This window comes from Rutidosis leptorrhynchoides, chromosome 9, assembly GCF_046630445.1.
Source record: "Rutidosis leptorrhynchoides isolate AG116_Rl617_1_P2 chromosome 9, CSIRO_AGI_Rlap_v1, whole genome shotgun sequence".
NCBI classification, from domain to species: Eukaryota; Viridiplantae; Streptophyta; class Magnoliopsida; order Asterales; family Asteraceae; genus Rutidosis; species Rutidosis leptorrhynchoides.
Genome location: NC_092341.1, coordinates 244132216 through 244149649, shown reverse-complemented (window position 1 = coordinate 244149649; position 17434 = coordinate 244132216). Strand labels below are relative to the sequence as shown.

General features: G+C 34.1%; 1 protein-coding gene across 1 annotated transcript in view; it reads left to right on the top strand.

The window, feature by feature from the left end:
* LOC139868641 (uncharacterized) overlaps nucleotides 1-7647 on the top strand; it is a 38468-nt gene extending 30821 nt beyond the window's left edge. The window contains exon 3 of the mRNA XM_071856973.1: nucleotides 5196-7647. Coding sequence (XP_071713074.1) covers nucleotides 5196-7647 — 2452 coding nt within the window. The remainder of the gene's footprint in view (nucleotides 1-5195) is intronic.
* Nucleotides 7648-17434: the final 9787 nt, after the last annotated feature.

Here is a 17434-nt window from a genome sequence, read left to right as displayed (position 1 = left end):
TCCAATTTATTTATTTATTAGATTGTTTAGAATCGATTAAAGTAGATGTTAATTATTTAGTTAAACTTAAAATCAGAATTCAGAATAAAATCAGAAGATTAAGTAAATTATTTCCAAAAAAAAAGAAAAAAAAAAAAACTACTGTAGCTACAGTGCGCTACAGTAGTTACAGTGTTTTTGGGGTATGTGGCGGGTTGTGGTTGGAGGGTGTTGTCCATATTTAGTATATAGTATAATTTAATTAAAAAAATAATATGAAATCTTTTATAAAAGAAAATACCAATATCTCCTAAATAAAAGCTAAATATAAATATAAATATATACATGAAACATTAACTCTAATAAACACACGTAAATTTGTATACTAATTTTGTGAATTTTGTGAGTTTTTTCTTCTCAGATCGCGACTAATTGTAAATTTGTGAGTTTAATTATATGTTTTTCCTATATAGATTTATTAGTCGGAATCCGTGGTTCGACGGGTCATTAAATTAAATGACTTTAGTATTTACATTTACCTAATACCTAAAACATATAATTAAACTATTTCGTTTAAACAAACTCGTAATTTTACGAATTATTTCACTAGTTTCTTCTATTTAGTCACTAGGGATGGGATGTTTTGATTGTTGGTACTAAATATAGAGTATTATTTTTCACCGACATTGATATGGATATAGATATAGATAGGTAAATTGAAATTAATGGATATGGATTGAAAAAATTAAAGTAATATGGATGTATATGACATCACTCAATTCAGATGCGATCTATTATCATCCGTAGTCTTGATGTGTGGAGCTACTTAGACGTGTTTAATAAAATTTTATGTCTTTCCAAAAAAAAAAAAAAAATTATAAGACAGGTTAGTTATAGATGTGGATGAAGTGTTCTTACGGTACACTTAGCTTCAACATTCGACCAACATTTTATTACGGTAACATTAGGCAGCCAACCTAAGATAAAGGCTTTACCTTTCACTTTTCATCTTTATATAAGTTAAATATCCACAGTAAAACGGGAGAAATGTAAAAAAATTTCAAGTAAATTGAAGTGCACTGTTATTTTAGCAGTCACATTCTTCGTTCGTTTGATGTTTCTTTCAGACACTGGTCATATTCAGTCACATGATTAAAATAAGTTCTAGATTGTAAATTCTCACTCTTATTTTACCGTTGGTAAGTTCGCCATTTTAGTTATTTCTTTCTCCACATTTCACATTTTATTGATTGAAGTAATGAGCATGTCAATTAATTGCCATTGTTTTGTTTACTGTTTAATGGTTACGGATGTTCAACTCGGATTGTTGTTTTGTGGTTCGGAAATACATTGATATGGAGTTGATACGATATACAAATATAATTAATTTTAATCCAGATGTAGTTGTGTGAGAATGGTTTTCTACTTTATCATACATACAACTCTCATGTTTTGTTTTCTTCTACTTATGTTTGTATCTGAATAACATTGAACACTTCTAAATAACATATCAAGTATAGATGACTAGGGACTACATGTATCAACATTCTCACTATGAGTTTCTAGCATTTTTTTTTATTATTATCGACCTTTAACGTTATATGTTTCTCTATATCGCCCGACTATTGTATTTGGAACCACTGCATATGCCTCTTAGTCTGATTCGATTCAAACAGGTAGTATACACGTTAGTGATAGACTGGAATAGCTGGATTTCGAATCTAGGATCACTTGGAACCACACTGCTATTGGATAAAATTAGTAAGAGTTATTTTATCGTGTGTGTTATTCTTAGTAATTTTATATGGAACTGAGTCACTTTTAGCGATAGTACTCTATGCCATGTTGGTCAGGATTTTATCATACATGGACAACCCTTTTTCTCCCTTCCTTTTTAGCCGATAGACCACTCTTTTTTCCCCGATCCGACCCTTTTGTTTTAAACGTGTCTCCAACTTTAATCCTCGTCAATATATCAAAGTTATGTAAATTAAAAACATGTAGTTATGTTTAATGAAAATTAACATGTCCGCTGCGAAGCACGGATAACCTCCCACTTGTATAAGGTTAATGACATAAAAAAGATTGGAAGATAGCAACTTTCTTGTGGAATTTTTATGATTTTTAAGTCTTATATTTTCCGTGTGGGGGAAAGTAATGACTTAAAAAGCGTGGAGAATAGCAAGTGACATGGTGGCCGAGTCCGATAATGGCGAGACCATTCCTTCCTTTACTAACGTGGTTAATTCAAAAACGTATAAAAGGAGGAACTTGAGAAGAAGACGTTGTATTCAAGGAGCCGAGATGGAGAAATTTGGAGTATTCATCAAGGACGCTTAGTGAGGTCCAGAGAAAGATGGTTGCTAATCGCTCGTCCTTCGTTTGATTGGTCGCCCTCTTTTTCCTTCTTTGTTGGGAGGTGTAGCTAGTGTAATTTCTTTTTGTTGTTTAGAGTTTAGGTTTGGTGCGAGCTTTGTTTTCTTGTAGTTCTTGTTTTAAGCTCGATTTTTTTTTGATTGTACGTTTTCGGAGCTTCAATTTTTGTTGAAGTCTTTCGTTTAATATATGTTTTCGTTTATTTCGGAAAAAAAAAACAAGTGACATACTTTTATTTTTTAGTCATAAAAAAAAGTAAAAAAAAAAGAAAGAAGAAGCAACTGACCATAACAACCAGTTGCAACATTAATGTTGCCATATCTGTATTTTAATAAAGAAAACAATTTGGGTATCTACTACTCCGTACTTTGTTGCTATCCAATAGTAGTGGTAGGACGAGAAGTTTTTAACATTTTTCACCGTTCGAAAAAATTTCCAGGATACGCTACTGACTTGCGCGGTCACAGGCCTTTCCAATAGGTTCTCAGAAAATATACATATACATATACATAATAATAGTTACATGTATAGGTTGGAGAATATGTGGCTGTTATACCTATAAGTTGGGTGTAGAACTAATATGTCATTGGTTAATAAACAAGTTTGGTGCACATTTTTCAAAGTTTTTAAAATTATTTAATCATATGAACCAATCATATTTTGATTCTACACCCAACTACATGTATGACAGTCTCATATACACTTTACTTATATATATATATATATATATATATATATATATATATATATATATATATATATATATATATATATATATATATATATATATATATATATATATATATATATATATATATATATATATATATATGACCTTTTCATTTATTTATTACTCCGTACATATTCAGGAATTTAACTTTTATCCTAAACAAGTGGATGGAAAAATACTCAAGTTAGTACAATTAATTATAGTCACAACAACAAGAGCAAACAACTCACATTTCGATTTGGTGCAACTCAACATGTCCCCATTTGTAAATAACAAACTATTATTACAACTCACAAGTGAAAAAGATTCGTGTATTGATAATGAGATTCAAAAGTCAAAACTGCTACATACAGTCTTACAATGTTTAACGCAAATAATAGTTTAATGTTTAAATAATCCAATTTGATAAGTTAAAAACTCCTTAATTATAAATATAAAAACCCCGAACAGCAACTAACACAGTTTTATGATATTCTTTTCATAATGATACAAAAAAATGTAGTATAAAATATCAAATTTATATCTATCTATCTATCTATCTATCTATCTATCTATCTATCTATATATATATATATATATATATATATATATATATATATATATATATATATATATATATATATATATATATATAGGGTGAGGATCCATGGAGAACCAAAGGTAGTAGAAAACCCATGAAAATCGTGCAGATTGAGTCAATCTCCTGCAGATTGACAATTTTTTTTTTTTTGCAGATTGACTTTTTTTTTTCTGTGCAAATTTGACTTTTTTTTGTGCAGCAGATTGACTTTTTTTGCTTTTTTTTTTTTGCAGATTGACTTTTTTTTTCTGTGCAGATTGACTTTTTTTGGCAGTAATTTTTTTTTTTTGCAGATTGACTTTTTTTCTGTGCAGATTGACTTTTTGTGCAGATTGAGTCAATTTGCGTGCAGATTGAGTCAATTTGCGTGCAGATTGACTTTTTTTTGCATTTTTTTTTTGCAGATTGACTTTTTTCAGTTTTTTTTGTAGATTGACTTTTTTAGTGTGCAGATTGACTGTTTTTTCAGTTTTTTTTTTTAAGCTCAATCTCCACATAGATTGATGTTCAATCTATGAGTTCTATGGGTTCTCTACATACTCTAGTTCTCTGTGGATCTTTTCACTATATATCTATAGTTTCTATTATATTGCTAAAATGATGATGTCATTATTAGGCTAATTCATTTGTTAAGAAAAAATCAAAAAGAAAAAGAAAAAAATTTAAGCATGATGGGTAATGTCATTAATCTAAATAATTTTGAATTAAAATTAAATCTTATTAATTGATTATTATTATTAAATCTTATTGATAATTATTTTAATTATTAAAATTAAAAAAATTTAAATTATTTAATTAATTATTTTGAATTGAGTACGAGAAGGTATAAAAGTTAGGCAGAAGAAAATCAATTCTACATTTATATTTTAATTTATATTTTTAAAATAAAATGACAACCAATATTATCTCTTATGATTGGATGTGGATTGTTTAATATGCATTTTACGTGTTTGATAAAATGTTCAGCTGACGAGTTTTTTAGTCGGAGTATGTGGTTTCACGGGTCATTAAACTAAATAACTTTAGCATTTACGTTCACTTAATACCTAAAACATAACATTAAACTGTTTCGTTTAAACAAACTCGTAGTTCTACGGGTTATTTCACTAGTATATATATATATATATATATATATATATATATATATATATATATATATATATATATATATATATATATATATTCGTGGTTTCATGTGTAGATTGTAGTTTTGTCTTTAAAAAGATATGTATATTATATTAATATTAATTAATAAATATTAATTTAATTTAATTATAACTTCCACTTCATTGACCTCTTCACAAAGCTGATAGTTTCTTGGAAGTTTGCAAGCTAAGCTACATTTATATATTATTAGCAATATATTGACCAAGTAATCACCGAATATAATAATAATAATAACGTATATAACATCACAATTTGATACAATAACAAGTCAATTATCAAATTACATCTCATTTCAGTTATGAATCAATCACTCTTGCTCATTTTTTTCATTCTCTTCACTACAAAGATCTCTTCCTTCACTAGTGATACAATAATCACCTCATACTACTCTCAACACTGTAACGATTTTGCTCATGAAGCCATTCCTACTGATAAAGTCTTCACCAGGTACCCGTTTCTCGAGCCAGTCACGAGCCATTACACGGGTGGTCAAAACATTCTTGACCAACACCCCCCGTTACAAAGGTCCATTTACTTCGTAGCCACACCAAACTTATTTGAAACAAACATCAACGACACATACAAAATCCAGGCTCGATTGATATTCTATTTATCCGATATATCCAACGTCACAAATGGCAGAAGATTCAATCATAATTTGGAGTTTGACTTGGATGGGTTCTGGTCAGTGTCTTCAAACAAGCTTTGTATGGTTGGATCGGCTAATTGGTTTTCGAAACAAGGCGAGTCTATTAGACTAGACGCTGTTTTGAAGCTTAAATTCGCTCGGTTTATAAGTTTGAATACAAGTTTAGTAAGCGGAATCTTGGAGAGTTTAGTTTCTCCTGATGATCCAAATTACTTTCAACCGATTTCAATGTTAGGTTTCCCGCGTGTTGCTCCTTTTAAATACAACTATACGGTAACAACTTCTAACGAATTAGCGTGTAATAAAATTGAAAATCGACAAGATTCAGTGACTAGTATACAGTCTTTAGATATATGCACACTTTTCACACGTAGATTCACCACATATATTTTGAAGTATCCAAGTAATTGCAATAACTGTTCTTTATTTAGTGGTTACATGCCTATTTACATGTCATTATACGCGATTCAGTGTTCCAGAGAGGGCAAAAAAGCTCGTTTTTTAGTTGAATTTAATGACAGAAGGTTTACTCCATATGACCAGTCTTTTGATCCCAACGTATCGTTAATCGGTGAAGGAACCTGGAGTGGAACAAAAGACGAGATGTGCATAACAGCTTGTCGTATCTTGAATCAGAGCGATCCCTTGGGCAGTGCTCGTGTTGGCGATTGCTCGATCAGGTTAACGTTGTGGTTCCCTGCAACTCGGTCAATTAACAGAACTCATACCACAGAGGGTCACATTTTTTGGAATACAAACGTAACAGTCGGGTTTCAAAGCTTTGATCATAGCCTGGCAAATTATGGTAGAAAGTATGAATATACACAAATGGAGAAAGTAAGACAAATTTGCCCGAAAAAGAGGCATGTTCGTGTTCATGGCAAGTACCAATCTGGAGATTATAAATTTGACATGTCTGTCAAATACAATAACATGTTTTCAAGTGGTTATGCAGTTCCTATATTTGTGGGAGATCATGTGTACAACAACTATACAACCAGACACTACAAAGGTCGAGTGAACATAAGCTACGAAGTTAGCTTCAGATTGAATACAAGTTTGATAAGTGGGATATCGTCTTCTATTAACGATGGTAAGGTAGACATATCTGCAGAAGGAGTTTATGATGATGAAACAGGACAAATCTGTATGGTTGGGTGTAGAAATGTAAAATTGTACTCGAAAAACAACGCGTCTTTTGATTGTGAGATTTTGGTGAAGTTTCAATTACCTCAAGGTAATGAAAGTTTTATAAAGGGAAGTATTGAGACCTTACGTGAAAAACAAGACGTTTTGTTCTTCGATAAGCTAGATACTATTTCCGTCACTTATACTGAAACTGAAGCAAGAAAAACAATATGGAGAATGGATTTAGAGATGATCTTGGTGTTGGTTTCGGATACACTTTCTTGTATATTCATAGCGCAACAATTGTATCATTTGAAGAAGAAAACACCTGAAATCATTAGTTTCGTTTCATTTTTAATGATGTTGATTCTTACCCTCGGCCACTTGGTTCCTCTATTGCTAAACTTTGAGGCCATGATGTTCTCAAACACTCGTGATCACAAAAACACGCCGTTTTGTAACGATCAAGGATGGCTACAAGTGAGGATAATAATATCAATGGCAGCTTTCGTTTTGCAATTGCGTGTCTTAAAGTTGACATGGACTAGTAAAAAGAATAATCATTGGGTTCATGAGATATGGAGTCTGATCATTTATACGTATATAAGTATTGGATCGATTGTATTTCTAGTAAACTGGAAGAAAAGTACCTACAGCATTCATCTAGGGATTTTTGCTGGATTAATCCTTGACGGTTTTCTACTCCCACAAATAGTACTCAACATATTTCAGATTTCAAAATCAAATGCTTTATCTTATACGTTTTACATTGGGACCACTTTCGTTCGGTTACTGCCTCATGTGTATGATCTTTCTAGGGGTCCAAAGAGCATCGGCCATCAGTTTGATAGATTATACATTTACGCAAATCCTAGAGCAGATTTATACACGCCTTCTTGGGATATCGCCATAGTATGTGCAGGCGTCGTTTTTGCAGTCATTATTTTCTTGCAGCAACGTTTTGGCGGTCGATTTATGTTGTCAAAGAGATTCCATCAAACTGTTGAGTCTGAAATGGTATCAGTAGAAAGCAATTAGTTAGTAATTTATTACTCAATATGTTCTACACTTTGTTACAGTTTTTCATCTAATATTAGTCTCTACTGTCATTACAAACATAAATAAATAATGGCATGTTTGTAAATAATGTAATTCTTATGTTAATCTTGCTACAATTCAAAATCATGGTTGTTCGTTAATAAAGTCGGATTTTCAGTTTCAAATCATAGTCAGGTAGTTTGCTTTTTTCTGATATTCGACACCTATTTTTGACGTGTTATGAGTTCCATTGTGAATTGCAATTGGTAGACGAGGGTTAAAACATAGAGATGTTATATGTCATGAAATGAAGACCAAGCTATACTGCATAATATACTGATTAGTATCAAGATATTAGTATCAAGAAAAGTAACTAATTTGAATACAATATGAGTTGTGTATACGCAAATTTGATAATGTGTTGAATGATATATATGGCGTTTTAGACAATAGACACATCATTAAAAATACCAGTTTTCGATTTACCAAGTCATTGAATATACACAATAGACTAAAACTGAAAGTTACTGTTGAGGTGTGGAGACATTTAAACAAAAGCTGGAAAAAAAAAAGTGTCACTAAAAACTGTTTAAACACTTGCACGGATTTTGCAGATTTCGGTAAGCGTGAAACAGAGCAAAACAGTGCAAAAACAGAGAAAAATGATGGTGCGCGGTGATGGTGCGCGGCGCGCACCCTGCGCGCACTAGGTGAAACTTGATCAGAAGGTTTGCTCGAGGAATCAAGAGTGCACGGCGCGCACGTTTAAGTGTGCACGGCGCGCACGTTGTCTGGCAGTGAGCTGTCAGCATGTTGATCAACTTTTGCACATGGGATCCGTATTTGGTTGTCCAAGTTGTCACTTTAGGTGCATGTGGGCTACTTTACACCTTGTTTTAGAGCTGTGATCATGCTAATACAAGGGTGTAAAGAGGATCAAGATGGCTAGTTGATGATTACTTGAAGCATGCTTATGTATTCTTGTTCTCCTATAAATGTTCCTGATTATAACTCATTGTAAACTCACCACCACGAAATTTAATCAATAAGAACACTCTTTGGTTGACCGTGGACTAAAGCAATCACAAACGATTGCATATAACCACGTTAAATTCCCGTGTTTTTTATCATTCTTGCTTGTGTTACGATTATCACTATATTTTTCGTTTGTTGGAAGTGGGTTAGATAACTTGGGTTATCTTGTCTTGTTTGGGCTCACCTAATCGGGTTTCCTAACAAGTGGTATCAGAGCTCTCGGGTTTACGAGTATTCGGGAACAATGGCGGAAAAGATTGATGTGAAGATCGATCGGTTTGATGGAACCGACTTTAGTTTTTGGAAGATGCAAATGGAAGATATGCTCTATCAAAAGAAGCTTTACCAACCCTTGAAGGGTGTTAAGCCGGAGGGAATGGATCAAGGCGAGTGGGAATTGTTGGATAGGCGAGCCCTAGGAGTTGTTCGGCTTTCTCTGGCCAAGAACGTCGCTTACAACATTGTGGGTGAAACCACAACGGAGGGATTGATTACGGCTTTATCTAACATGTATGAAAAGCCATCCGCTTTGAACAGGGTTTTCCTAGTTAGGCAATTGGTGAACACTAGAATGATGGAGGGATCCTCGGTGGCGGATCATGTGAACGAATTTAATTTGATTTTAACCCGGTTAAAATCGGTTGATATTAAATTTGATGATGAGCTACAAGCGCTATTTTTACTATCTTCATTGCCCGATAGTTGGTCAAGTTTAGTGACGGCGGTTAGTGGTTCATCCGGAACTACTAAACTCACTTTTGAAGGAATCCGTGATTTGATTCTTAGCGAAGGTATTCGTAGGAAAGATTCGAATAGGAGTTCGGGTTCGGTTCTAAGTGTTAGTCGGGGAAAAGCTAAGTCGCGAAGTATGTCAAGGAGCAAGAGTGTGGTGTGTTGGAATTGTCAACAAGTAGGTCACTATAGGTCGAAGTGCCCGAGTTTAGTGTCGGGTGGGAGTTCAACGAATGCGGTGATCGAAGATGCGTTGTTGTGCCAAGAAGAAGTTCTTGACGAATCTTGGGTTTTAGATTCGGGTGCCTCGTTTCATGCTACCCCATACATAAACGAGATGGTAAATTTCAAGTCGTATTCCGGTAAGGTTCGAGTCGCGAACGGGAGTATACTTGATGTTGCGGGTATTGGTGATCTAATGGTTAAACATACTTGGATCTTGAAGAACGTGAGGTTCATTCCAAAGCTCAAGAGTAGGTTAATCTCGGTTGGGCAGTTGGATAATGATAAGTGTCATGTCCTATTTGGAGATCAAAGGTGGAAGGTGTTTAATGGAGGTCATGTGGTTGCTCGCGGGTATAAGAGGGGAGCCAAGTATATGGTTGAAGAAGGGCTAGGTGATTTTGATGGTGTTAAAATTCCTAGTATGCTAATGCTTTCCGGGTTTGTTGAGGGATCTTGTTTGAGTGGGAGCTCAAGGGAAGTCGAAGCTAGTGAAGATTCAGGACGAATTGGTTATACTAGAGCTTTCGTTACTTCAGGTAGATCTTCTTCAATGGCAACTTTGTTGCAATCGGCCGAAGAAGATGAACAAGAGATTTTCATGAGAGTCACTGTTAAAGAAACATCTGTACAGTGGGAGTTGGCTCGTGGTGGAAAATCGGGTTTATCAAAAGACGTGTGCGCGTATGTAGTCGGTGTTCCAATGGTGAAAGCAAAGGCGGTTATGTGGAAGATCAAGGGTGTGAATGCATTCTCACACGGTTGCCTTGATGGCATTGTCCACATGTTTGATCTACCGGGTGGTTTATTCTATGTTGGAAAGATAAATCGGGTGGATGTTATTGTGTACGGATGGATCGCTTGGGCGATGGGGTTAATTGAGTCGGGTCGGACTCAAACGACCCGTTATCTCCTAGTGTAAGGAGATATGTGTCAAATCCAAAGAGTTGTTGTTGTTTGTGTTTTATTTTCCCAAGCAAGTAATATGGTGATCAAAGTATAGCTCAACGGAAGGAGGTGTAATTAGTAGGTCAAAGTTGTTATTGTGGGATAATAATGTTTGAAGTCTAACAAGTAGCATTGAAGACCTTATATCGAAAGTCTACTCATCCGTGAGTTGAGGTGCGTGTTCTAAACGGTAATTGGAGGACCTAAATGGCGTTTGGCGGTGTGTAAATGGTATTTAATGTTCTTGGTTAGATTAGGCGAGTTTACGAAGATTGAGTTTGTTAAAAGTCTCCAAGTGGGAGATTTGTTGAGGTGTGGAGACATTTAAACAAAAGCTGGAAAAAAAGTGTCACTAAAAACTGTTTAAACACAGAGAAAAACAGTGCAAAAACAGAGAAAAACAGTGAAACAGAGCAAAACAGTGCAAAAACAGAGAAAAATGATGGTGCGCGGTGATGGTGCGCGGCGCGCACCCTGCGCGCACTAGGTGAAACTTGATCAGAAGGTTTGCTCGAAGAATCAAGAGTGCACGGCGCGCACGTTTAAGTGTGCACGGCGCGCACGTTGTCTGGCAGTGAGCTGTCAGCATGTTGATCAACTTTTGCACATGGGATCCGTATTTGGTTGTCCAAGTTGTCACTTTAGGTGCATGTGGGCTACTTTACACCTTGTTTTAGAGCTGTGATCATGCTAATACAAGGGTGTAAAGAGGATCAAGATGGCTAGTTGATGATTACTTGAAGCATGCTTATGTATTCTTGTTCTCCTATAAATGTTTCTGATTATAACTCATTGTAAACTCACCACCGCGAAATTTAATCAATAAGAACACTCTTTGGTTGACCGTGGACTAAAGCAATCACAAACGATTGCATATAACCACGTTAAATTCCCGTGTTTTTTATCATTCTTGCTTGTGTTACGATTATCACTATATTTTTCGTTTGTTGGAAGTGGGTTAGATAACTTGGGTTATCTTGTCTTGTTTGGGCTCACCTAATCGGGTTTCCTAACAGTTACATATACAAAATTGAAGTTGGGTACACATAACTCAGATTTGTCCAAGTCCGATGAATTAAGAGATGGGTCAAGTACTGGGTCTGGATATTAAGATGGGTCAAGTCAAGCTTAAATGGGTCAACGTCTGGGTTATTGGATTTAACAATTAATGGGCTTAATCAAATTGGGCTTAAAATTTAGACAGATAGGCCGCTATAGTGCTTGAGAAGGGACAAAATAGACTTCCTTGACCTGCATTTGAACACTAGACCTTTTACTTCACCACCACACACCTTAACCACTTGGAAACATATGTGCATTTTGTATTGAAAACATATATGTGTTTTCTTTCTCTATTATTTAGTGATTGTATTGTGTTGTATAATTTGTTGATGCACATGTTAGTTTTAAGTGGACTTCTTAGCATATCTTTTACTAATAACATAAAAAAGGAGAGGTTTCCCAAAGTGATGTCGTCGTGGTTTCGTGTGCGTTTTTGGAAGAGCATTGTAAAATCAAAGAGGTAGGCTACCCATTTTACCTTACATTAACACCAATCATCTTCCTTCATCGTACAAACTACTGATCTCATCATCCATCACCAATTTCTTGAAGGCAAAAGTTTTACATTTACATAACAACAAATGGCTTCAACTGTTGTGCATACTAAATATTACGTTCTAATATTGTGGGCCGTGGGTATGTTTTTGTTCTTATTTCATATTTTTTTCGTGGTACCGTATTGTCTTTTTTTTTTATTCTTTATGACCGTGCTTGTGTACCTTATGTGTATGCATATTGTATCGTCTGCGATTTATTCATCCTGTTTACCGCTACCTATGGTTACGGCTGAAGGTACTTTTGTTGTTCAAAACGTATAACACAAACAATCAACTAACGGTCGTCAAGCATAATTATCAAATTTAAGAATAGGAATTATTAACTTCATAATAATCATCAAATAAATATTACACATAATATTTATTAATAAATAATAATATATCAACGTCATCTCATCAAGGTAGAACATAAAAGTCATCTAACGGTCATTAAAGAATTAGCGGAAAAATTAACGGAAAAGGTAGGGTTGTTACAATTAAGGTAATCAAAAGTAATATGAGACGTTTTTAGCCTAGTAAAATGCCAAAACGTCCATGTGAGGTAAATGATACGCCATCCGGATAACGTATATAAAAATATGAAATAAGCCTATTTTTATGAAGAACCGATCACCATAAACGTGAATAAAATCTAAATGTAACACCCCGAATTCTGAATCACAGTAGGGTCGCGCTGCGACCAGGAGATGTCGCGACGCGACATGTAGCTGGAAGGACTATTTTGTACTTCTTTTTACTTAATAAGGGCAAAGTGGTCTTTTTACTTTGGTGCCAGGTTTTAATCCTCAAAACTGGTCAGCCCTTATCCCTATCTTCATTTTCACCATCTTCACACATTTGCACTTAGAGAGAGAGAGAGGAGAGGGTTCTTGAGAGAGAGAGGAGAGGGTTCTTGAGAGAGAGCTTGAAATCATGGAGAAGGAGATTGATTCTCAACAAAGTCCAAGTATTAAAATTGTTCATCTCGTTTCTAGCTACACTTTAATAGTGGTGGTAAGTCCCAACTTCGAATTTCATTTAATTTGATGTTAGGGTTTGAGCTTGCATGTTCTTGAGAAAACCCATCTAGCTCACAAATGGGTGATTCAAGCTAATTGTTGGTGTTCTTGACCCTTGTTGGTGGGCTTTGGTTTAAATGTTTTGACTCTTGTTGTTGACCCTAGGATTAGTGATTATGTTGATGTTGAAACTCATGTGTGGGCGTTTGGAAGCCTAATTTTGAAATGGGTGAAATTAGGGTTTATGACTTGATTTGGGGAAGACAAGTACGTGACACTTGGAATGGACCTAAAGGGTGTTTTAGAACAATTTTCACTAATGTTAGTGATTATTGGTTAGTTTGGTCATAGCTTGTACTTGAAAGTGCAATTGGGTCATAATTGCACTAAGTGTCAACTCGGGTTGGTGGTAATCCACCCTAATTGTGTTGTTTGTTTATGTGATAAATGAAATAGGTACATTCCATTGAAGGATTGCGGATTTGGTATTGCATTCATCAAGGCGCTAAGGTGAGTGTAAATGTATTATATGTGTAAGTAACTAGAGAGGGGTGAATAGTTACTTAGTGTTTTCTTAAAACTTTTTCGAAATCTTTAACAATCAAAATGTAAGTTTTTGTGTGGAAGCATTTGTGTTTGTTAATGCAAGTATGTGAGTGCACAAACACAAAGATATATAGAGGTTCGGGAGGATGTTAACTAATCCTCTTTAATCCACTCCTCGATACAACTTATCGAGAGCTTTCTTCACTAAGTTTCTCCAAACTCGGTAGAGATCCATTTACATCAATTGATCTTCAACAAGCCGCTACTTATGAATTCTTACATCCCTTTGAAGAATTCACAATCACCATATGTTCTTACCACAAGATCAACAACTACTTTCTAGATCCCTTTAAGAAGATAGAACCCAAGTAAACTTACAATTAAGTTTACACAATGATCTCATAGTTCTTCAATAGGTCACATCAACCTTACTTAGATCAAACTTGTCTTCACCTTGGACAAGTATTAATTCTCAATGGAATTAATCAACTTCCTAGATCCCTTTAAGGAAGTTGAATTACTAAGTAAGATGGTGCTTCCTAGGGATGAGATCGGTACAGGTACCGTACCGAAACCGAAAGTACCGAAAATCAAGAATCGAATACCGTACCGAATTAATAATACGGTATCAGTTCAGTACCGGTACCGGTACCGGTATTTTCGGTATAATACCGAATGGTACCGAATTCTTGAAGTTATATAGATTTCATTAATATGAATAAGGTTATAAATTTCACATAGGGACATCATAAAATTATACAATCGTGTACGAATACTAAGTTCTATTAATTAGCAGTACATGTTACAATAATCAAGATTGAACAATGGTGGTGAAACACAAGTATGTGCTCCAAGTAAAATTTCAATGAATATCAGTAGCTTATGTATCTCAGATGGAAACAAAGTAGCAACTAACCAACTATTATGTAACTATGTACTAATACGTATATTTTAATAAACATACACTTGTTCCTTTACTGAAAAATGTGAAGCGGTACCACAATTACGATAATAGTAATGCCGACCATTCACAAATTTTCATATTGTCTATTGAATTAACGATTCCTCCAGTTGCATCGTTCACTGATCAATTTGTATGTTACTCCGTATAAAACTTTTATAGGCTTGAAAACCAATAGATAGAAATAGGGAATAATGGATAGATGTTTCAGTATGAAACTTTTATAAAACTTTACATATATCAACTATCGGTTCCTTTTTGGGTTTCCCCGTACCGAACCGATACCGATTGTACCGAAATCGAATTTATCCAAAATCAAGAACCGAAACCGAAACCGAAACCGAATCCCTATCGGTACCGATTTTCGGTACCGGTACGGTACCGGTTCGGTTTCGGTATTTCGGGAGTTTTGCTCATCCCTAGTGCTTCCTATTACAAGAACTATTTAACTTCCTTGAATCCCTAAGGAAGTATCTTACAAATTAATCTTAAAGATACAAATGATAAGCATGAAGTTTACAATGTAATTCTAGTTAGTGTAAGTCTATTTCTCTCTTATAATCTCTCCATTGATATGTGCTTGAGGCTTGGGAGATCAGTTGATATGACTTTGAAAGAATGTTGGAAAGAGGTATACTTCAATTGCTCCAAGGCTTGGTTTATATAGGCAAGAGAAAAACTTTTCAGAACCTGTGCGGCTTACTCCACGGTCGACCGTGGTTCATCCGCGCTCCTGCTGGACAGCTTTTCAATATATCCGTTGAAGCTCATTTTTCTTTGAATTTTTGGCTTCTTTACCCAATATGAAGCCTTCAAAAGATGCTTAATACACCTGGAATTCCTTGACCTTCTTCTTATACTTTGAATGCATTCATTGAAGTGGACATGAGCTTGTAAAAGAGGAAAGTCACATGTCCTTGTCTTGTGTCATTGATTTTCCATAAAGAAAAATGCAGATTTTTGTCCCTTGACAAACCACTAGCATGCAAACTTCATTACCCAAATCTTTAAACCCTTGTCTTCATCTTTAATGAAAGTATATTGCTTCATTAGTGCTTGTTACAAGTTAATTGGATTTGTTTGAATCTAGTTGGGGATGCTTTGACTAGTTGCATTAATCATAAAGAGATAAACCATTACATTCCAAACCTCATATTGTAGTGACCCGAACTTTTCTATGTTTATATATATATTAAATGAAATTGTTATTTACATGATTAAGTGTTTCCAACATGTTAAGCAATCAAACTTGTTAAGACTTGATTAATTGAAATAGGTTTCATATAGACAATTGACCACCCAAGTTGACCGGTGATTCACGAACGTTAAAACTTGTAAAAACTATACGATGACATATATATGGTTATATATATAGTTAACATGATTTTATTATAAGTATGTATCTCATTAGGTATTTTAACAATGAGTTATATACATAAAAATGAGACTATTAATTTAAGAAACTCGAAAACGATATATATAACGATTATCGTTATAACAACGTCTTACTAGGTACATATGAATCATATTAAGATATTGATACACTTGGTTAATTATGTTAAATGATAAGTAAATATATTATTAAGTGTATTAACAATGAAATACATATGTAAAAATAAGACTACTAACTTAATGATTTCGAAACGAGACATATATGTAACGATTATCGTTGTAACGACATTTAACTGTATATATATCATACTAAGATATATTATATATCATAATATCAGGATAATATAACAATTTAACATCTCATTTGTTATAATAAACAATGGTTTAACAACATTCAACAAGATCGTTAACCTAAAGGTTTCAAAACAACATTTACATGTAACGACTAACGATGACTTAACGACTCAGTTAAAATGTATATACATGTAGTGTTTTAATATGTATTCATACACTTTTGAAAGACTTCAATACACTTATCAAAATACTTCTACTTAACAAAAATGCTTACAATTACATCCTCGTTCAGTTTCATCAACAATTCTACTCGTATGCACCCGTATTCGTACTCATACAATACACAACTTTTAGATGTATGTACTATTGGTATATACACTCCAATGATCAGCTCTTAGCAGCCCATGTGAGTCACCTAACACATGTGGGAACCATCATTTGGAAACTAGCATGAAATATCTCATAAAATTACAAAAATATGAGTAATCATTCATGACTTATTTACATGAAAACAAAATTACATATCCTTTATATCTAATCCATACACCAACGACCAAAAACACCTACAAACACTTTCATTCTTCAATTTTCTTCATCTAATTGATCTCTCTCAAGTTCTATCTTCAAGTTCTAAGTGTTCTTCATGAATTCCAAAAGTTCTAGTTTCATAAAATCAAGAATACTTCCAAGATTGCAAGTTTACTTCCAAGTTTTCTAAATCCATTCCAAGTAATCATCCAAGATCAAGAAACCTTTGTTACTTACAGTAGGTTATCTTTCTAATACAAGGTAATAATCATATTCAAACTTAATTCAATTTCTATAACTATAACAATCTTATTTCAAGTGGAAATCTTACTTGAAATTGTTTTCATGTCATGATTCTGCTTCAAGAACTTTCAAGCCATCCAAGGATCCTTTGAAGCTAGATCTATTTTTCTCATTTCCAGTAGGTTTATCCAAGGAACTTGAGGTAGTAATGATGTTCATAACATCATTCGATTCATACATATAAAGCTATCTTATTCGAAGGTTTAAAC